This window comes from Epinephelus lanceolatus, chromosome 18 (assembly GCF_041903045.1).
Source record: "Epinephelus lanceolatus isolate andai-2023 chromosome 18, ASM4190304v1, whole genome shotgun sequence".
In the NCBI taxonomy this organism is placed as follows: Eukaryota; Metazoa; Chordata; class Actinopteri; order Perciformes; family Serranidae; genus Epinephelus; species Epinephelus lanceolatus.
This window is the reverse complement of record NC_135751.1, coordinates 29,128,180-29,151,956: the sequence shown is the minus strand read 5'-3', so window position 1 is coordinate 29,151,956 and position 23,777 is coordinate 29,128,180. Positions and strand designations below refer to the sequence as shown.

General features: G+C 41.8%; 1 protein-coding gene across 1 annotated transcript in view; it reads left to right on the top strand.

The window, feature by feature from the left end:
• The window catches only part of elfn2b (extracellular leucine-rich repeat and fibronectin type III domain containing 2b), a 94,118-nt gene extending 71,005 nt beyond the window's left edge, over nt 1-23,113 (top strand). Inside the window, exons 3-4 of the mRNA XM_033645039.2 lie at nt 16,258-16,954; nt 19,484-23,113. Coding sequence (XP_033500930.1) covers nt 16,613-16,954; nt 19,484-21,991 — 2,850 coding nt within the window. The 5' untranslated portion in view covers nt 16,258-16,612 and the 3' untranslated portion in view covers nt 21,992-23,113. The remainder of the gene's footprint in view (nt 1-16,257; nt 16,955-19,483) is intronic.
• Nucleotides 23,114-23,777: the final 664 nt, after the last annotated feature.

Below are 23,777 nucleotides of genomic sequence, written 5' to 3'. Positions count from 1 at the left end.
TTGTAATGTTTTATAGACCCCGAGGCATGCCATCCAGAGTCTGTGTCTAAGAGGAAGAGTGAAAGAATGGGGCATTAGTTTTTCTTTTATGCATAAAACTCAAAAGTACAAAACTTTTTTTATGTGGTTCCTGTGTCTGTCAGAGTAACGATGAGTGCAGAGAAAACAGGCAAAGTGCTGTTCCTGACAATATCAAATTGAATATTTGATGCAAGACCCCCCCCAAGCAACCTTGGGATCTGGTGGTAGTTGTGCCCCATTCAGATGCTCACAGTGCAGCAATTTAACCTCACACTTTGCATTCAGCGAGCACTCACTATGGTATTGAAAAATAAATGATTTGATTAGACAGCTGAATAATACGAGTTATGTTCCACTGGAGGGACTTTGTAACGTCACACCTGATTGTCAATGCTCCCAGAAGTAATACAGCCAAGAAACGGTGCAAATACACAGACAGACAGAAAAGAGTAAAGCTGAATCATGGCTCACTTTTTACCCTTTTGATTAGAATTGAAAAATATGACTGGTAAAAGTTTGATCAATATTAAAACGATCAATCTTTGTAATCCAGCTGCAGTGGAGTAGGATTTTGACAGAAACATTACTGAACTTACCTAAACCATCATGATTACATTATTTCCTATCCAGTTCTGCTCTACTGTTATCTTGCTTTATATATTTTTCTTATGAATCTCCCATGGGAATCGAGCCTCAAGCTGGCTGTAAAGCAACTTTGCATTAACCCATTCAGCCTCTCCTCCCCTCTGCGTCTCGCCTTTGATGAATAAGCTGTAGCAGACTGTTGCATACATACACACATGCATGCACATACAGAGGCAGCCAAGTAAGCATGGTGCTACAGTGTATAAAGTAGACAGTGCACAGAGTCAAGGTCAAGTGTAAAAGATTTAAGGGGATAAAGTGGCGTCTAGCGGAGAAAATTGCGTCCTCTCTAAAACAAACAGACCAGGTGGTTAAAACTGGTAGAAACACTGAATAAGGCAGTTTCACATTACAAATCAGTGTTTCCCTGATGCTGTTGGGTATGTTGGAGACACATGGTATTGTGTGTTCGCCATTTTTCCCTCATAACTTAATGCGTGCTCTCATTTTTTTCTGATCCAGATTTTCAGGAAGTTTTAATTTAATAATCCGCAGAGGTCTCTACCTTTTCAAAATTAACAAACCAGGTAATAAAACTGACAAAAACACTAAATAAAGCAGTTTCTCATTACATATTGCAGATGGGTTTCCAACTACGGTGGCCAACGTGAAACCGTGAATGCCCTGCCTGGAGCCAGTGTTACGTTTGTCCACTCTGGGCTACTGTAGAAACAGTGTGTTAAATAAGGAGGACCTGCTCCCTATGGAGATATAAATGGCTCTTTCTAATGTAATGACATAACAACAACTCTTATTTTCAGGCGATTATACACTGAAGTAATTAAACTTATTATATAATATTTTTTTCTGCCCTTATATATCCCCCCTTTAAGCTATATCGCAATTGAGCAATGCTCCTTTGTAGTGCCGTGTCATTTTGGTCCAGGTTTTGGGTGTTCCCTTTATTCTCACGACTCATCCCTGCCTCTGCAGCACCTCCCGCCACCCGCCCCTCCTCCTCCTTTTTGTGTAAAGCTTTCTAAATTTTGTTTACTTTGCAAGGATCTGATAGCTGTTTACAGCAATCTCTGAATTCTGCATACTAAAGTGAATGTGCTTATTATTCTGGGTGGATTAGTGCTCCCCACAGAATCTGTGTTGCTGCCTGGATTCTTTCAGAGCAGTGCCTTTTACACTCGATATCACTGTAAAACCATTTGCAATAAATGTTCAATTCCTACACACAAGTGCCTCTGACTGAAGTGTAAACGAGTGATCAGAGAAGGGAGAAGGGTTTTAAGACGAGACGAGAGACATCAGCTCTTTGATTCGTTTGTGCCCATGAATTTGAATATAATATGAAGTGATGCCATGGTGTGCCATTTGGTGAAAGCTGTGCGAAAGCTCATCCAATTTTCAGAAACTCCAAACAAAGCTTTTTTTTTTTTGCATTTGCATTTGTTTGAAAGCACAAACTGCTTACCTGCTCTTTCTGCCTCTCTCTCCTTCTCTGAATTTCTCTTAGCATGTAGGTTTACCTTCAGGCTTGCCGACGGAATTCCTCAACACTGCGAGATGCGATTAGGCATCTAGAATATTTATGACTCGCACATAAATAGTCAGCACAGCACATCGTTCTCCCGAGTGGGTTTGTAAGTCCGCCTTTATGGAAATGCACACACATACGCATAAATGTATCCTGGTGTGTTATATCCAGAAATAACCTTGTGATGTTCATGCCAATGAGCTGCCATGTTCAGCCACATGTCAGACACAAAATCAAGATACAGTATGATTTCTAAGATTACTGACACAGTTGGTGACCTTTTCTTTCCCTTTAGGTAGATCAAGCTTGTCTCATGCACTATCCATATGTATACAAGATATACATATGCACTATCCATATGTATATCTTGTATGTATGTATGTCATGCACACATGTGCCCAGCCCACTTGGGTTTATAGAACACCACCAACAACAACACTGCAGTGATCAAACAAAAACAAAAACCTATATACCTGTATACCTATGAAAAGTAATGTACCATAATTGGTATATAACCCACATTATCATGAGCAAGTAATTAATTAATAACCCACATTACCATGAAGGCTGTGATCACATGACCAATATGCTGATGGAAGAGGAAGAAGAAGAAGAAGATCAAACAAACACAGGACTTTCCACCAGGAGACTGGTGTGTGTGTCTTGCATGAAACCAAGTGAACTTTGAGTTATTTTAATGTATGTTGTGACTTTAACTTTACTTGATGATCCACAATCATGATTTTTTTTCCTAAAACCAAGTAACTTTACTTTCTTAAACCTAACCTATAAAACGTTATAAAGATTATATAAAGTGACGAGGCCCTACCTTGATTTTTTTCCTCAACTTAACTTACATAACTTTACTTTCCTAAAACTGACCTGCAGAACTTTACTTTACTTTACTTGCCTAAACCTAGTAGTTGGGAACATGCAGGCTGATTAACATTAATTCTTGCTTGGCTTGTTATTAGCTGGCAGTTAGCTTCTAGTGATTTGGACCACTCTGCAGAAGGAAGGATGGCGAGGCATTCGGATGCTATTCACTAACAATGACTTCATGGCAGTCTTCAGCACAAAACAATAAACATGGCCTTCTCATCAGGTTAAAAGGCAGCCCTGAGCTTATACAGACACTTAATTCTGCTGACTATCATCACTCTTTGCTGCCTGCTGTCTTCTCCATGACACCCTGAGAGAGTTGCTTTCCTCCATATACACACAATAAAGTACACGTCACAACCTACGTTACCCACAAGGCCGCTGCCCTTAAAGGGCAAAAAGGGCGAACCAGTAACACCTGCATAGCTTTCCTTCCCTAAACCTAACTTGCATAACTTTATTGTAAGTACGTAAAGTGATGACTTACCATGATTTTTTTTCCAAAACCTAACATATGTAACTTACATTCACAAACCTAACCCATGAAACTTCACTTTTCTAAACCTAACCTACATGATGTAACTTTACTAAGTATGTAACGTGACAATGCCCAACCGTATTTCTTTTCCTAAACCTAAACCTAACCCATATAACATTACCTTTCTAAACTTAACCTACATAATTTTACTTTAAGTACGTGACTGGACAAAGCCCATCTATGATTTTTTTCCTAAACCTAAGCTATGTAACTTTACTTTTCTAAACCTAACTTGCATAACTTCATGGTAAGTACATAACGTGAGGACGCCCAACCATGACTTTTTTCCGAAACCTAACATATGTAACTTACTTTCTTAAACCTAACCTATGAAACTTCACTTTTCTTAACCTAACCTACATGACATAACGTTGCATTAAGTACATAACTTGATGATGCCTAACCATGTTTCTTTTCCTTAACCTGACCTAAGGACCTTCACTTTCCTTAACTTAACCTACATCATTTTAGTTTCCTGATCCTAACAAATGTGTTTTTTAATGTGACGATGCCCAACCATGTTTTTTTCCCCAAACCAAACCTATATAACTTTACTTTTCTAACCCTAACCTACATCATTTTACTTTAAGTATGCAACATGACAATGCTCAACCATGATTTAACCTAAATAACTTTACTTTCCTAAACCTAACCTATGCACTTTTATGTTAAGTACGTAACATGATGATTCCCAACCATGAATTTTAAAGAAACCTAACCTACATAAATTAACTTTTCTAGACCTAATCTATGTAACTATATAATAAGTACATAATGTGAAGATGCTGAACCATGATTCTTTTCCCAAACCTAACTAAACTGATGGGGGTGCTAATTTGTCAGAGATTTTATGAACCGCTGAATAAGTATAAGTTGGGCGGAGCAGTTTCAGGCCTTCTTTGATTTGTCTAGGCAAAGTTGATCGCAACCCATCGATCCATTCATCCATTTTCTAAACTACTAATCCATTCTGAGTTGTGGGAAACTGGAGTCTATCCCAGCACACATTAGACAAAAGGCAGGGTACACCCTACAGGTTGCCAGTTTATCACAGGGAAGGCAAAACTAATCAAAATCTAATATCAAAAGTTACTGAGAACATTATGCCTGGCAGTGCATTCACACCGCTCAATGGCAGTGCGGCACCACTCTACCCATATCGAGTCTGCCATGGAGGAGCCTGTGCCAAATGATTACTGCCTCCATCTCTGGGCTGTGAGAATCATCACAAAAAGAGATATGAATATGATTGTGAAGCTGCTATTTTGTGAGCACAGCAATTCCCTGCATGCAGGTTACTGCTGATTCATCATTGTCAGCGCCGTCATTCTTCATCCATCCTCTTGACACCCCATGTCCCCCGTTTATTATCCATTCCCCATTTACTTTTTGCACGCATCCATCTCTCCTGCAGTGATTTAGCTCTCCATACCATTCTCATTCTTTGCATCACTCCATTTCCAACTTGAAATGTACTTACATCTCTATCTGGCCCCTATATCTCAATTTCTCCCCCTCTTCTTCCTCTATGTTTTATGCATCATTGGTTCCCATGCTCCTCTCTGATCGAGAAGTGATTGTGCTTTCGCGCTTCCAGCGTTGATACATTGTTGCTATGACAGCACTGGTACAAGTGGGTAGGTCGAAGGATAACAGATGTATTGATAGTGGCAAATGCATTGTGCTTTGATCGAGAGTGCGGCTTAACTTCTTGCATGTGAGAAGCAGTAAATGTTAAACCCAGAGCGGCCCCCACGCTATAGGCCTGTGTGCTTGTATGTGTGTGTGGAGGAAGATTGGTATTGTTGTAATAGATTGTGAGTATATTTGTCAGAGTTCATATAACTAAACATGAATCTATTAAGTTTCTGCAAATGAAATACCTTCAGGACATTCCAACCAACGGAAAATCAATAGACCATATGAACTATAACCAATAGATACATTATGCCTGCATTCTCTGAAAGAAAGCCACTGTATTACTGTACATGATACACATGTTACAGACAACCATTAGCAGGCAACACATTTTGTGATTGGTGATGCATTGTTTCTTTTAAATTTTTAACAGCACATCATGAATGAAAGACAAGCAGATGTGCTCCTCCTCTCATTGTTGAGCTATTTTTTCCCCTTTGAAGAAGAGTCATTTTTTTTATGCCTTACAAAATATTCAACCTAAAAAAGCTTACATTTTGTGATTATGGATACTTCTCTGATGAGTAGAATTCAGAACAGGCTGTTCTTATGCACTGTTCATACATACACCTACAAAAAGTAAAGCACCCATGTAATGGGGAAGTAATGCACTGATGGCAGTAAAGAAGAAAGTAGTGAAAAGCAAAAATCTGTGTAAGCAGGCAGGTCGAGGTGTTGAATGAGTCAAACAACAAAGGACCTTCCCCGAGGATAACTGTGTGAAACTAAAGCCCCATTTCCCCCAAACTCTTTCAGCATGGTACCTTTGGAACCAAAAGTAACCCTTCTGACGTGGTACCCAGACCCTAGGCCCGCTTAGCTTTTCCACCACAACCAGTGCTCTTTATGTGGGCGGGGTTGTTGTCACTCACTGCTCCATCCAGCACTCACTGTATTTCCTCCTTTATCAGTTTGCACCTCATTTACTGTCCACTGAATGAGGCTGCATGCCGACATTTTCAGATCAAAACAAAACAGGCTGTTTGTGCATTTAGGCCTTCTCAGGCAAGCTCAGGGGTTTAGTGTTGTTGGATCCACAGGAATCCAAGTGAGGATGGGATGTATATACATATCACATAATCTGGTCAAAATGAATATATATTTTTAAAATATATATATTTTATATATATTACTAAAAGTGTATGTCATCTAAGAGAGACAATAAAAGATAAATAAATGGCCAAAGTTGTCATTAAAATGTAAGGTGTTGTCAACTCATACATTGGGTTTCATAACAAGTAAATATTCCAACTTAAAAGTTGCTGCGAGTCGGCCCAGTGAATTGAGGCTTTTTTTTATTTAAAAAATCAGACTCCAGCTGCTGTGAGAGGCAACAAAACATCATTTCATTTTATAGTTACAGTTTACTAATATATGTAAAACTCTCCACGGTATGAACAGTGGTTACATGAGCCTCAAAACCAGCCACAACTCGGCCCTGAGCAGAGTGACCGTCCTCTATTGACCAATCAACAGACTGCAGTGTTCACAGCTCCACCTTTTAGTACCAGATCTGAAAAAAAGTGTACCGAACTGAGCTGTACCGTACTGCTCGGTGGAAATGGGGCTCGACTGAACTGCTGTTGTTTTAATGTATGTTGCCATTATATATCTTTTCCAAAATGTAACCTACTTAACTTTACTTGCCTAAACCTAACCTGCATAACTTAATGTTATAAGTAGATAACTTTAGGTTAAATACATTTGTAGGGTGCTAATTTGTTAGATATCATGAACCTATGTATATCCATTTTTCTAAGATATCATGAAATGTCATATGAGGATATGTTGATCAGGGCTGCAGTATCCCCTGTATATTTTCTCTAAATTATATTATAGTCTACATCTCCTTCAATGTATGAATTTTGCAGAGGACTTCATTTTTTCCCATGCAAACAAAAAAAAACAATAATAATAAAACAATAATTTGCAAATCTTTCAATGCAGCCTCACGAATTCTGTCTCACATATCACAAATTAGTGAATTCACACACTCAATTTTCATTAAAAAAAAAAGCCAGGTAAAAACAAACCAGGCATCTTATCAACTTAAAATGACAGTCATTGTTAAAATATTGTAATAGGCGAGAGTATTCTGCAGAAAATTGCTGCCACCCGTATCACCAGGGGGGCTTTTCATCCCTCAACAAACACTTAAGGTATTTGGCCCTGCAATTACTACTGTGGTGTGGGGGAGGGGAAAACACATACAATATGCGATTCTATGGGATTCTTATGGGATTACTGATCAGCACATGCAATATTGAAATCACCCAACCTCCCGTGGAGAAATAAATCCTGTCTGATTGGGGCTTTAGACATTCATTTTCATTAGCTGCAAACAGGTCTGTTGAGCTGTAATTTAAGCCCCGCCCTCTTTCTCTGCCAGATGTTGTTTGATTCATTAATCCAGAAATAGAACTGCGTTTCTTTATGATTCATTTCTTTCTTCTCATTCAGTTTCACCACCTAGTGTTTGTCTATCGATTGAACTATATTGACGCAACTGATATTGGTAATGAAAGCCCTTTGGCTTCTCCTCATGATTATCTAAACACATATCTACCCACTAAGACATATATTGACTTATTGGGGTTTTCTGTCAGCATCCAATTACCTGATTGACTGATTCTTTATAGATTTAAGTCACACTGAAATAAGTAATGGCTCTTTGGACATTTTTTTCTTCCTCAATTGTCAATCCATCTTCAAGGTTTAACTCAGATCCCCTGACTATTTCTCATGTCTGAATATTTCAGACGTGCAGAGCCTCTCATCTCTCAGAGGTATAAGGACTTAAAAACAGTATAGCTGGCAGTCGATTCTATTACCAGGGGATGGCTGGGGCAATAGAAGTTAATTATTTGTCAAGATGTGGCTCTTTGTCAATAACATGTTTTCAGTCTCAGAGTTGCACCCTCTTTATGTATAACCTTTATCTTTATGTAATCTATACCAAAATTCACTCTGCTGTTCATGAGTGACAGCAAGAAACCTTTGGAGAAGTCTTTTCTGGTCATAACCCACACCTGCTAAGGCATGTAAATGCACATGTTTGCACTGTAGAGCTTTTTTTTTTTATCATTTTCTGCTGCAGGTTCGTGATTCCATTCTGCCCTCGCTGGCATTATTGCCCAGGCTGCAATCTGACATTTCACTGACCCCAATCACTGAATTATCCTCACTACCCTTTGTAGTTCACATCATCCAATTTCTGTTTTCCCTCGGCCCCTGTGTTGCCTGGGTCCAAGCCACATGCCCTGCTTCTCTCCGCCGCTATTCCCCAAATCCTGCCCTAGCTTCTAGCAAAAACAATCTGCTTCTTTCCGCATGGTTGCCATATCTGCTCTTGTGTCTCAACCCCAGACTCTCTCTGGCTTTAACCCCAGCTCTGGGTGGTATCTACCCTGCTTCTTTACTAGAAACTCTCCAACCGCCCAATCATCCCACATGCCCAGGCCTCACCATGCAACCACGTCCCCCTGGCTTTACGCCCAGTCATTCATTTGGGGGTGGAAAAGAAACTATGGTAGCAGTGGGGAAACAGTGGTCAGCTGGGGGGTGTAGGTGCTTCGCTCCATTTAGTCCCAGACCTGCAGGCCCGCTTCCGTCACGCTCCATTGCATCACTTCTTCTTCCTGTGAGGCATCCAGGAAATGGATATGATGTCATGCATGAGCAGCCATAGATGACAGTGGTCTAAAAGTCAAACATGGGCAAACAGATATAGACACAAACGCACAGGGAAGGTCAAGAAGGACATAGAAAAAGTGAGACAGGCTAAAAAAGAAAAAAAAGAGGGAAGTTGAAAAGATCATCTCAAGGGGTACATGACGATGAAGTATGAATTATAGATCAAACCTCAGAGAGGTAGTTATAAAACACTCTTTCCTCTACTATCCGTTTCATTCCCTTCTGCATTTCTCCCCCTGTCTGTGTGCTTGTACTGCCTTCTCACTCTCCAAAGTTGGGCTTTTTGCAGCCTGGATGATCCTCATAATAATACAGTGCATCCAAGGTGATTTGTGTTGCAGCGTCTGCGACTTTGTCTCTGTTCTTTGCGGCTGTGAAAAATAAGATTGTGGAGGAATCAAAGATCAAACGCAGCGTCTCATCGGCTCTGTCTCTCGCTGTCTCTCCCACTGCCCTCTCTCCCTCGCTACTCACTTTCTGCCTTTCCTTTCTCATCTTCCTCATTTATTTATATCTTCCTACATTTTGTCTATCCTATTTGAACAACAATAGCAACTCAAGATATGGGAATAAAGGCCAGATGGTCCAAACAATCATTTGTTGTGGATTTATACGTGCAGACAAACACTGTAAAGAGGTGTATACATATTGTATATGAAGGTGTACACTTTGAAAAACAAATAAACCCTGCCAAGAGTGAACAAGCAACATTTTGTTCAGCGGTGCTTAACAAACTAGAACCGCTGCTTTTAGCAGGTTCCTCTTATGGCCACTGAGGAATGATCTGTTCCACTCACACGTACACACACGGTGAAGCTCTCAGAGGAGCCTCATCTGTCTGTAGTTGTGTTTGTCTCATCTCTAAGCCCTGTGTGAAGTGGAGAGGAAAGAGTGTTTTGCTCACAGACCCAACATCTCCGCACCACACTGACTGTACTCCAGGGAACTGGCCCTGGACGAGGGGAAGGCATAACAACAGTGCAGGCTGATGGAAAGAGAGTGATACAGGGAGAGGTGAAAAAGAGACAAACTGGGGGGAAATTAAGAGACAGGAACAAATATCAGGGCTTGTGGGGGGGATAAGAGGAGCTGAGAGACGAGAGGAGGTAGAGGGAGGGAGGGAGCGGGAGAATCGAGAGATCTAGAGGAACCCTGGAGGAGGGAGATAAAGAGCATAAAGCAGGTGCAGGCAGAACAAGGAGTTTGAGGAGATTCTTGTCTTTGGGAGTTGTTTGTGATAAACAGTTTGTCAGTCAAATGCCAGTAAGGCAAAGTGGTCACTGTACGCAGAGCAAACACACACACACACACACACATATCGCACTTCATCACACCCATCCCCTCATGTGATAGAAAATCTAGGTTGCTCAGTGTGCATGCTCATATTGATCCTCACTGTTGCCATGGAAGCACACTTATGATTGACACTGGCAATTAAGCCTATGCAAACAGAAGAGGATGTTGTTGGCATTCGCATCAAATCACCGTGTCTCTTCCGCTTCATTAGCCACAATGATGAAACCCTGAATTCTAATAGCATCCAATGAGCATTGACTGTGACAGGTGTTGGAATTGGAGAGGATCCATATCTCTTCTATTACCATCATGACTCTTGGAGCTGAGCCACTGTCAGTCCAAATGTAAATGTATTTACTGGGACCCTGTGTGCTGCCGGCTCGCATACGACACTGTCATTTTGAATTGTGTCACCTGCGGATTGTATGCGCACCTACTGAACTGCCGTGTCAAAACAAAGAGAGGCAGATTTATGCACATGAAAGTGCAGGGCAAATTTGCACTGCACCTTTCATTCAATTTGTGCTCGCAATCTGTGTGTAATTAGCGTCTGATTTACTCAGGCAGCAGCTCATTACACAATCAGAAGACGACCCTCTGCCTTCGAGGTGCATCCTGAGAGTTAAGAAGAGCATAACCTCTCAGATCAGCTTTGTGCAGATGCTAAAGAAGAAATACTCATTAATAATGTTATGGCATACTAAAACATCTACATTTTACTGATTTCATTATGATAATAATACTCAGTAATGCAGAGGCTTGTAGCACTAATGTTAGAGGAGTGAACAGTGCAGTTAGAAGTGTTGCGCTGCTCGTGGCAGACTTAATCTTAATGGAGCTGCTACACTTGTTTTGAATTATATAACATAATGACAAAGATAATTTTGTAACCCATTACACACAAATAAACTGGACAGAGTTCATGTTTTATTTGCAAGTGTTCACACTCTGAACACAGCACAGTGACATTTCCCCAGGCAATGGCAGCCACAACATCCCAGTATTTTGCTGTTGCTGGTGTTTGATTTAGTTTGAAAAAAAAACAAAAACATACAAGGCCTTGATTATTGTAACTGAAAAAAGGAAGTACATGGTAGCTTAACACCTGTTGCTAAATTGGAGAAACCAAGTAATGGAAATCACTAAGTAGCTCTCAGCTCCAGCAGCTAACGTCCAGAGTTCCTGCCAGGCAGTCTTACGCACGTCACATAAGGTTCTGACAGCTTTATTGGACAAAATGACAATAAATAGCCATCGAAGTTTGATGCAGTTGTTGATCACTGCCAGTACTCAAATGATTATCTTGGCAGGTGCTGGGGATTCTGACTGTCGACAACTTCCTCTACACCCATTACTCGCTTTTGACCCAGCGACAGACTGCAGCTGGATGTTTACAGATGTATAAAGTGCAAGTTTGAGTGAACACGAAACATTAAATGCTTTAAAGCGCAGAAACTATTCCAAAACACTGCCTGAAAGGGGATTTCTGTTAAATATGTAAAAATGCAAACCCTTCACAACTGCACTCCATTAATCACGGTGCTAAACTGAATTGATTTCCGTCATACCACCGTGAGTCAGAAGACCTTAGACTTAAAAAGACTGATTTAAAGTGGGTGAGCTTCGCATTTCACGTCGTGATTTCAAGCAAAGGTAACACAAACAGGAAGATAAAAAATAAGCAGCATGGGGATGTTTCTATGAGTGTACAGTTACTTAAGCTGATCTATTCCAAGTGTGTTTCTATTGGAAGGCCAAACTTTTTGTTCCATCCTTCAATCAGCTGACGTAAAAGAAAAAGCGGGATTTTAATGTGTCCACAGGCTGATGGTATGACCTTATTGAATCCACTTTTATTCTCTACAGTGATTTGGAAAAGACTCAGGTCACTATGGTAACTGTTGTGCCAAAGTGTCATGATGGGGTGTTTAGCTCATTTAATCTAATCCCAGCTATCCACCATCTGTAACAAACTCATCAAGCAGCTCAGTACTTTGCTCCTTTTCCAGTCCAGCCGCCCAAAGAAAAAGCAACCCATTTATACAATTCTGCAAACGACACATGCGTTACATCTGTATATCAACATTTTTAGATGTGACTACATGTATATGAGCTGACTTTGTCATCATAAGGAGGAAGGGATGGTGGGTGGCATGACCATTGACAAACCATTGACAACAAAACCAGTTGCTTTTTAGGGAGACATCTGCAGCATTTCCAGCCGTGATTTTGGAACCAAAACTGAGCTTTTTAAGCAAAAGCATATTTCTTTGTGTTTTTTGTGACTAAACATAACCACAGTGTTGTTCAAATGTAACAACATGTAAAGTTTCAACATATCTGCTACATAATAATGTAAAAAATGTATGTATCTGTGGTTTGCAGAAATGTGAAATGTGAATTTTTTTCCTTAAATTCACTTTTCAGCTCTTCATGCACTGATTCATATGTAATGTACACTAAATATAAGCACACACACATGGAAACACACAAGCATACCCACCCACAGTGGATGCCTTTCTGAACCTGGGTAGGAGGGAAAACAAAAGGACAGCTGCTGCCGTGGGACTTGGAGTACCCCCCAAAAATCTTGGGTCACACTGTCGAAGGCTTTTTAGCATGTAGCTGAAAGTATCTGTGTGTGTGTGTGTGAATGTCTTTTGCTTTTTTCCATGTATGATAATTGCTGAGTTTTGGCTTGGATATTCAATTAGGCTGAAGTGCAGTGTTTCTAAGAAGCGGTTGGAAAGGGTGGTGAAATGCTTTGTTGGCATCTGCACTTAAGCTATAGATACATTCTTAAACCATCATACAGGCTTGACTATGGTATTTGCTCTTCTGGGAGAGCAATATTCTCCTTTGTGACTCTAATTCTCCAAATAATGTGCACAGATGTACTGTAATGATAGCAGATAGCTGTGCTTGCTTTGCTTTCTGGACTGCTAGCTTACAACCCCTACTCACAGTCAATGGTTAAAGTGTGCCAATGAATGGTGTTCAATTTTTAATTAACTCCAGTTGTATCAATAATTAGTAACTCCAGTCGTATCCTCTTTGTGGCGTCTGGCAGTAATTCAATTACGAGACGAGGCTTGTGAAAGAGGAGGATTTGTGTTATCAGATGTACAGTATTTCTGGAAAAGGTGGAAGTAGGACAGTCAGACACCTGCAGCTACCGCCGCACCACCTGTTCACCTGTTCCTTTCCATCATTTCTGCTGTGACCTACTCAGATTAGATGGCTGTGTTTGCTCCACATGTGCAGGTAAAGCAAACTGCCATGAAATTAAGCTTTATAATGTAGAAACTCAAGCTTATCATCATACCATGTCAACAAATTGAGATGCTGAAATGTTTCATATAAAGATATTTTTTTGAAAATACAAAAACAATTTGCTTCCATGTGTGTGAACTTGCAAAGACACCATAAGACAAATAAATCTCCAAATTTCAATGGAAACAAATCTTTCAATGCGCAGCAGCAGTCTTAAACAGTAAAACGAAAAAGTTTGATCTGTCCTACATTTTCCTAGTTACAAATGGATCCGTGTTGTGAGTCATGCTCTGTCCCTTTGAGACAGGTGTTCTGCATGTCCCATATTCCTAATTACATAATCATATCCCTAAACACGCACACATACAGACCGACTGCGCTTCCTTCCTCCCTCTTGTGAACCCTCTGGGTTTCACTATGTGGAGCACCAAATGAGATCACGTCTCATGTCGAGGGGATAAGCCTCAGACAACAGAGCGAGAGCAAGACAATTGATGCTGAGGGAGTGTCCCAATACATGCATGTATACAGGGCTGTGTAGAGACTAGTACGAGAATAATACAGTACTAAACTGTATCATCCGTAATGTGTGTAGGTTGTGTATGTGCAGGTGTTGGGGGAAAGTGTACATATCAGATTTACATCAGTCCCAACTGAATTAGCAAAATTAGCATAGCTTTGAATTTAATTTAATTTAATTTAATTTTATTTTATTTTATTTCGTTATTCATTTATTTATATATTTTTTATTTGGGGGGTTTTGGGAGTAATGTTGGCCAAAACCAAAACCTAAGTTTATCCTACTTTGAAATAATATCTGCTATCTCTCAGATGATAGATACGTAGGACATATCATATCCTACGCAGGAGATAAACACTGCCACTGCAAAACAGTTTTTTTTACCTTGCTTCTCAGGCCCTCTGGTCTAATCCTGTCTTTACTACAACCGCCCATAACAGCTAAAAAGAGGACAACCATCTGACACTTTGCCCAACTGTTTAGCCAAGAAAAATCAACCATGATTGGGATGCTTGATGTTCTGTGGCTTACCACAAAGTTGACTAAGTGGTCCTTTGCGCACACAGTCAGGTACAGATGTGCAATAAAATCGAATCAAATTGATTACTGACCACTGCTGAGGGTGGAGCAATTAAAACTTAATGCATCCATAATGATTTGTGGGTGCATTCACACCTGTTTTTCAGCTATTTACTTCAGGCCTAATCATGCACATTTTGATGCAGCTTTTTCTTTATATCCATCTGTTGTATCAATCTGTCAAACACATTAACAAATGCATCTCTTTTCCTCTGCATCTGCCTAATAAGAGGAGACAGGTAACCCAGCAGGTGCCTGAAGTCATTAGATCTACATGATAACGTGCCACTTCACATATGCTTTAGGTATTACCGTTTTCTGTAGTAATATGTAGTTTAAAAAAAAGGAGGATGGACCTGATTTCTCTGCCGGCACCTCCGGGGGGATCGTGCACCGGAATAGACTGGAATGAGTTCAATTCTCTGTCGGAATTAGAAAGAAGTCTGAATTTGGAGCACGAGGAAGAAATCTGGCCTGTTCCTCAGAGAAACAGAGAGAGGTTTTCTTTGTTGTTTTCATGGAATGATGATGGAAATCGAGAGAATGTAAAACACAAGGAGATGTGGGATGAAAGACGTAAGATGAGAGAGTACTGTGAGTCGATATTCAAACTGTGTAATATCATAGACAGCGTGCCATTAGTGGGTTCAGAATCCATCTTGATAGCTTTGGCTTATATGTCTGTACAAGAGCCCGTGAGCCTACATCTAACTAAGGACATGGATGTCTTTGAGGTGTTTGAGTGTATACATCTGCACATGCACATGTATGTCTCAGGCCATGTGTGCATTTCAGTGTGCATGTTTGTGTAATGTGTGTGCAATTGTAAGTATGTTTTTCCCAGCTGCTGAGCCGGCAAGAGGACAATGTCTGTCATGATGCAACAGGCAGCTAATCCTCTCCTTATGTAAACGCTTGACTGCTATTCAAATGACATGCAGATGGGATAGAGAGCTTAGGTTTTGGCAGGATAGTGTCATAACAAGGAATGTCTGTGGAGACAATGTGCTGTCAACATTTGGGTGATTAATGCTGCACTTTGTGTTTAAAAAAAGATATCCTCCCCGGAGGACTGAGGGGAGATTTGCAGGTGCGTGCGCGCAGGTATCGGCCAAAGCTTGATGACCTCATAGCCTTAAGAGGTGGGGGATAGAGGGGGGGGATGACTAAGTGCAGATGCAGTGGGCTAAAAGGGGATCTGTTTGGGCGATGCAGCATGCGTATATTAACACGATGAGAAAGAACACCAGCTGAAGAAAAAATAAAAAATGTGGAACAAGCCCCGAGGAAATTTGAAATTGATTTTGGGATGCCTGCAGGTTCCTTGAATAGAATTATTCTGAGACGATGAAATGTTATAGGAATTTGGTGGAGCTAGAAATCATTTACCATTCATTTAGATTCATGATTCAAGATTGTTTATTCATTCATTCTTCAGTACATTTGTGTAAAAAGTGCAGGCAGTAGAGGCAAAGTGCAGGCATCATAATATATATGTATAACAGTGCAATACAAATAATTTAAACGGGAAGCAATAAAAAAATTGTCTCTTCCATTATGCATCATATCTATCATACTACATTGCTCTTCTTTTCTCATGTTTCTCTTTTGTATTCCCCCCAACAGATTCTCCATTATTCCAAGGATCTATCCTTTTGAGTGAGTCTGAAGCTGAAGCCAAAGGAGGGACTATGAAGACAAGCTGTGTCACCCCACATTGCAGTCCAACAAGATATGATATAACATGGGTCCCCTGCTAATCACCATGATGACCAAAACGCTGTGACTGGCATTGTGAAGCCTTCACCCCTTTTTCAGCACCCAACCCAGACCCTTCTCCTCCTTGGAAATCCTGTCTAGCAACATTTGTTGCTTCCCTTTCTCCTGCAAACACAACCTCCTCCTCTCCTGCCTGCACCCACGTTTTTCACCTTAATAATTCTAGCTTCCCCTTTTTCTTTTATTTCTTTTCATCGGCATCATGCAGGGTGCCTCTACCACCTCCACTCTCCTTTTTCTTATGCTTCCCACCCTCCTATTCTTCTCTCACTTTCCCTGCACGGTGAATGGGGACTGCTGGCTCATTGAGGGCGACAAAGGCTATGTGTGGCTGGCTATCTGCAGTCAGAACCAGCCACCGTACGAAACTATCCCCCAGCATATCAACAACACCGTCCATGACTTGAGATTGAATGAGAACAAGCTGAAAGCTGTGCTTTTCAGCTCCATGTATCGCTTCACCAACCTTACTGACCTCAACCTCACCAAGAATGAAATCAGCTACATTGAGGATGGAGCCTTTGCAGGACAAGCCAACCTACAGGTGAAGGGGGGATGGGTGATAAAGGCTTTGAGCTTAACACTAGTGTAGTATAGTTCATAAAGCATTAGACCTAAAACTTGGATTTTTATTTGGTGACAAGTTAATAAGATTTGGATTTATTGGGAAAAGCTACCTCTAAAAAAATGTTTTTATTTTAACACATCATTAAACTACATTTTCAAAATCTGCTTGGGCAGTGACTTGTGGCGTCAGACACTGACGAAAAAAGGCAACCTTTTACGTCAGCATGATACGCAGTCGGTCGCCTTTATAGTTTATAGTCCCCCTCAGCGGGGTTAAGGGGAAATACAGCAGGACAAAAAGATAAGGTGGCGAGTGGTGGATGGGTCCAACAAACACCGACTTTCACCCAGTAGAGTGATGTTTGCGTCCCGTAAGATCATAAAGCCAAACCTTGTTATTTTTTCCTAAGACCAACCACATCCTAAAGTTGTTGGAAGAGAAAAAAACATCAATTCGCGTTGTCGTACTGATGTAGTGCATTTATTTTTAAAGAGACTGTATGTAAACGGTAAATTTCCTGTGAAAACGGAAGTGTATTCTGAAAGAAGGCAATGCATGTGTAGCGGGTTGTACTCTCATGCGTTGTGTATAGACGACATGGACAATCACTGACGACTCCGACGTATTTTTATTCGGTCACAGCTGGTAGACAAATTGAATAACATAGGTCAGTTAGCTCCCACAGCCCAGCAAGACACAGGTGACACATGCTACGATGCTCTGCAGACTGTTCATGCTAACTAACGCATGCTAACCAAAGTTACAACAACAATAAAAATACTGTTACCTGGTAGACAAATCGAATAACATAGGTCAGTTAGCTCCCACAGCCCAGCAAGACACAGGTGACACTGCAATAAAATGACACATAAAATAAAACACACTGCCTGTAAAACCCGTTAAAATAAATATTACGGAACTCGGTAAAACTCGACCTACCATGCTACGATGCTCTGCAGACTGTTGTTTACAACAGGGTGCACCCGTGAAGCCTGCAGGGGCCTGTCAATGTGGCATTCAATTACTGTCAGACAATACGAATTTGCAGCTCCCCATCACAATACGAAAACAACACACATTGTACAGGCAGGCGAAATATTTATAAATCAAAAGCAGTGTACCTCCAAGGATGACCAACATAGTTATTAAAGGCAAGTGAGATCATTAAAACATTAACTCCGTTACACATGTTACAGGCAGAACTTGACACAGTGTCCCAGAACATCAACAACCAACGCACCCAGGGTACGTAAGTACTTACGTACTTACTACACGTTGTATCTGGACGTAGACGGTCCATGACCAAACGTCGATATGTGACGAGTTCGGAGTGAGAATGTGATTTTCGTGAAAATTCTCTATTTTAATTTCAAAATTTATGGCAGGGAAAATTGTTGCTGGATGCATGAAACATGCATCACAGGGACACCATAAGTCATTAAATAGTATTACGAATGATGGTAACTGTGTTTCCTTATAATTTTCCTCATTTGAAGGCATTAACAAACAACCTCAAAATGGGGGAGTGTGTGGTAGGAATCACTGAAAAAAAGTACTTAGTGTTCTCGGAGATGTAGAAGTACTGTACATCTACATTGGGTATGATAATATTTTATTCAACAACGTGATGGACGAAATGTGCAGCAATGTTTAAAAACAGGGTCCACTGGATGAGTAACTAGTGTTTTGTCGTTTGCAAAAGATTCGTTCAAAAGAATGAGTCTTTTTGGTGAATGAACTGAACTGGATTACCTCCTAAAACAATCTGTTCATTTCTCGGTTCAGTTGAGCTCTCAGTTGGTTGTGAGTGAACCTGCAGAGACTCACTGAGTGATTCGTTCGCAGTGAGTGATTTAAAATGTGAGGTCTGGGTGATAGCAGTCACTGAGTCATTGAAGCCCACCCTGTCATACGTCTTGAAGTCTCAAAGTAGGGAGTAGGCTTTCAATTTGCAAATGACTTCTTTATTTAACTAAATTCTCCGTTAGTTCACGTTGGCAAGATGAACTAAATGTTAAGCCATGTTTCAGTGAGTGGGACTAAACACACTGAGAACTTCGGTTGAATGAATCTATTTTTAGACAAATCTTTTTAAACACAAATAAGAGTGGTTCAGTTCATTGAAAAGAACTGCTTTGCCCATCACTACAAGCAACACAATGAGACAATCACACAGGTTGTCAACAAACCCCAATTTTACCATATTGCGTAAACCACCTACAGTGTAAGCACTGAGAGGACAATCTGTTGAAATTATACTTTGCATTGAAGCATGTGCAGAATTTATCAATGGAAAATTTTAACACAAAGCTGAATAAACATTTTGGACCACTTGTGTTGCTTGCCCTCCTGAACTCTGTCATAGAAAATGTTACAGCATGACTGAATCTCAGTAATTGAGTTGAATTCACATTTTATTATAATGACTAAAGAAATGACTGAAATTTGGCCCACAATGTAAAAACTATTTAAAATGCCCAAATGCTACTTTTGTGTTTTCCTCAGGTTCTTCAGCTCGGCTACAACAAGATGACGAACCTAACTGAGGGTATGTTGAGAGGGCTCGGCCGCATGCAATGCCTCTTCCTCCAGCACAACCTCATTGAGGTTATAGCCAGCAATGCATTCTGGGAGTGCCCCAGCCTCAGCAGCATTGACCTGTCATCCAACAGACTTGCCCGCATTGACCCAGCCACATTCACGGTTCTTGCTCGACTGATGGTGTGTGAACTGGCAGCAAATCCATTCCACTGTGGTTGTGATCTGTACAGCTTCCTAATCTGGTTGGAGTCCTTCAACAATGTGACGCACACCTATGACCGCCTCCAGTGTGAGACGCCCCGGGAGATGTTTGGCTACCCCTTACTCATCGCTGCTGGTCATGCTGGTCGGAATGCCAAAAATATTTTGTACCATCACTGTCGAGATGGAGTGATGATTCCAGGTATGACCTCCCTCCCACCAGATCTGGATGGTCCTTCCGGTATTGGGCCAGAGATGTTTAATGGTGTGGGTCCGTACCACCAGCCCACCACCTCTTCCTCATCCACTGAACACAGCTTCATTCCCAGCATCAAGCTCCATCATGTCTCTTTGTCATCAGCCTCTCTCCTTGTACAGATTCCAAGGCCCTACAGCAAGATGTATATTCTAACACAATACAACCACACATATGTGTCTGATGTAATGAATCTGAAGAACAAGAAGGAGATGATTACCCTCAACAAGCTCAAGCCGCATACTAATTACACCTTCTGTGTAGCATCCATCCGCAACTCTCAGCGTTACAACCACACCTGCCTCCAGTTTTCCACTCGGGCTCAGAATCAAGATGACATGCTCCCCACACCTTCCACTACTACTCACTACATAATGACCATTGTGGGCTGCCTTTTTGGCATGCTCATTGTTTTAGGCTTTGTCTACTACTGTCTGCGTAAGAAACGGATGCATGATGAGAAGAAGAAGTCCATCTGCGTCAAGAAAACTATACTAGAAATGCGCTACGGACCAGAGGTGGCAGCAGCAGTGGCAAATGATCCATCTGCAGTCCACAAGCTCCAGGAGCAGTCCAGAGAACATCACCAGTATCAGCACCACCATGGAGGCAAACTTCCCATGTCCGCATCCTCTAGCTCGGGAATGCTCCACTCAGCCAACACCAGTTCCTCCAGACTTTCCTCTATTCCGCAAGTAGAAAAGATGGCCACTGCCTTTTCAGAGGCCATGGCTACAAGTAAAGGGAACTACATGGATATCAGAACTGGAGGGGCAGGGCTGGAGAGGATGGGAGATAGTGGACATGGTGGGCTAGACTTGAGGGACGATGATGGAACTGATATTGGGGATGACTCAGATGATGACGGACATGGCTCCGCATCAGAGATTTCCACCATTGCCATGGAGGTGGACAAGGTTAACCAGATCATTAACAACTGCATTGATGCACTGAAACTGGATGCAGCAGCAGTTGCTGCTTCAGGGGCCTCTACTAACCCTATATCCAGCTCCAATCCCACCTCCCCTCCTCCCACAAGCACGTCCTCTCTTACTCGTGGCCTAATCCCACTCTCCCAAGGGGTGACAGAGACGTGCCAAGTCATGGCTCCAAACAAAATACCCCCTCCGCCTCCACTCCCTGCCTTGAATACTCCTCTCTCTGAGCGCCCAGGGATCAGTGGTGGTGGCTTTGTCGTCACTCCCCCCTACAGGCCCCCTCCGCCCGCCACAGCTGTGCGTCCCATTCAGCGGCAAATGAGTGCCGATGCAGCTGTGGTTATTGTAAATTCTGTCAAGAAACAGTGCAGCACCACCTCTTGTGGCTCCATGGGTCGGGACAGGGATCGTGGAGGAGCTAGGGTGTATAGCCTGGATGTTCCTGAGCCACGGAGCCCAGATGCTTGTAATCAACAACAGCAGCAGTACCCAGACCGGGCCAGTCCCGTGGGCTGTGGGGAGCCCCTAGAAAGGCTGCCTTTAGTGGGGAGTGGGAGCTGTGGTGGAGGGGGTGGTGGTGGTTGCGACAGTGGTGGTGTTGGTGCCCAACATCAGGACAACCAGAAGCCACACCATTATCATCAACAGCAACAAATACAACAACAGCAACAGCAGCAGCAGCAGCTGGAGGTGCAGCAGGACTACCACTGCTCGGAGCACCGCCACTCCGTCCCAGCTCTATATTATGAAGGCTCCCACCAAGGCTCCCCAGCCCAGAGGGTTTCCTTCCTTAAGCCCCTGACACGCTCCCGCAGGGATGCAGCGTCTTACTCCCAGCTTTCGCCTGCCCGCCACCATTCCAGTTACTCTGGCTACTCCTCTAGCCCAGAGTACTCCTCAGAGAGCTCACTGCGGATCTGGGAGCGCTTTCGTCCCTATCGGAAAGGCCAGCGCGATGAAGCCTGTTACGTGACGGCTGGAAATGCCCTTAGAAAAAAGGTGCAGTTTGCTAAAGGCGAGGACCTGCATGACATCCTTGATTACTGGAAGGGGGTGTCGGCACAGCAGAAGCTGTGACTGGGGGACCAGAAATAGGCATTGTGGTAAGAAGAGTTTGGATGCTCCTTTTCCTGAATGGCCCATGGGCCAGAGGAACGATTTGAAGATCATGGGGAGAAAAATATAGGACAAAATTTTGCCTTTGGGTTTTTTTTGGCATGCTAGGTGTATAGAATTTTGTGCTAAAGCAAGGACTGTGAAACTGTGCCTGGGATATGAGAGTCATGGTGTTTTATTTTACACTTCATTGTAGCACCATTTCTGGATCATTCTCATTGAGTGTTTGTGGGTTTTATTTTTTCACACACGGAGCCAATGCCAACTGTGTAATTTAGTACTCTTTGAGTGATCATGTTTTGTGATCCTATGGACCATCTTTATCAGTGCCATGTTTTCATCTATGGGTAATCACAGAAGGTAAATGCTGATATCCTTCATTTTAAGCTTGTGGGATCCAAGATGTTGTTTCCTATTTGGTATTGGGTGCTGTATCAATTTGCAGATATGTTTAGACTTCTGAGTGAAGGCAGACTATGACAGGTGGGATCTGTGCTCTGATACAAGTGACAACATGCTGTTTAGTGAACAGATTTGTCAAATGCAGGCCCTATCCCCCTTCCTCGAGATCCTTCATGTGGCTGAGGTATTTGCATTTCAATAGCATCTGTCACACAGAAAGAGCAGAGAAATTGGAAACAAATTAACAATGTGAAAATAGTCCAGTCGGCTTGAAGGTCCTGCAGTATGAGGAAATCACGAGAGAAAGATTGTGTGGAACATAACACTCAAATAGTCCTTGGATTGCACCCTGAGGTGTTTCACATGTCCTTCCAACAAACACTCTTGCATGGCTCAATACGCGATGTAAGGAATGTTCCCCAGATGTCTCAAGCTTTCCTAAACGGCAGTTGCCCAAGTCATGATCATAATTGTTTGCGTAATTTCAAAGAGTACAGAGGGCAAAATGATGTCCCTTTATGAAGGTAATTAGATGCTACTTACCTGTGCAACAGGGAAATTTAACTATGTGACAGATGAGCTCATGCAATCCCTTTATAGAAAGACATGAGAGATGTGACCCACATGTGACAGAGACCAAGACAAACTGAAAGCGAGAGGGGGTATAAAAGAAAAAATAAAGGGAAGACAAGCAAAGATATAAATAATTTTCCGCAGCCACTGTGGATGTTAAGTAGATTTCTTGCAGGTTATGGGGAAATCTCTTTGCATCATTCAATGTGAGCACCACAGTACATTCCAAATCCTTTCTCCAACATTAAAACTGGATTGAGGCACAGAGGGAAAGGACATGTCTAATTACTGCCAACACGTCTGTTTTGTTCTGGGTCTATTGATAACTTAATTAGTCGACTTGTGACAGGCATGTTCGCTTGCACTTTACGCCTCATGATTGTGTGTGTGTGGACGTGTGGTACACAGTGGTCAGTGTAAGTGCGTGTTGGCATGCCTTGTCAGATTATATTCTATGTGTCCAAATTGACTTAAATTAATAGTTGTCACATCTTACCCATTGGCTGTTCGTCTAAGTCTAAACAATATTAGATAATTAATGGCATGGACAAATGTACAAATGTGTTCATTGTATTTTCCCAGACATCCATCACATGATCGTGATGCTCAGATATACACACAGTAGCGCAGTGCCTCTTGCTAACACAGCCATAATCTAATCTCCATTCTTGTATAGTATTATCCATCCACCTGGCCTTTGCTATTGAAATGATGTGATTCTCCTCAATGATAGTGTTATTGCCTGGCATTCTGACAAAAGGCATCCTGCTTA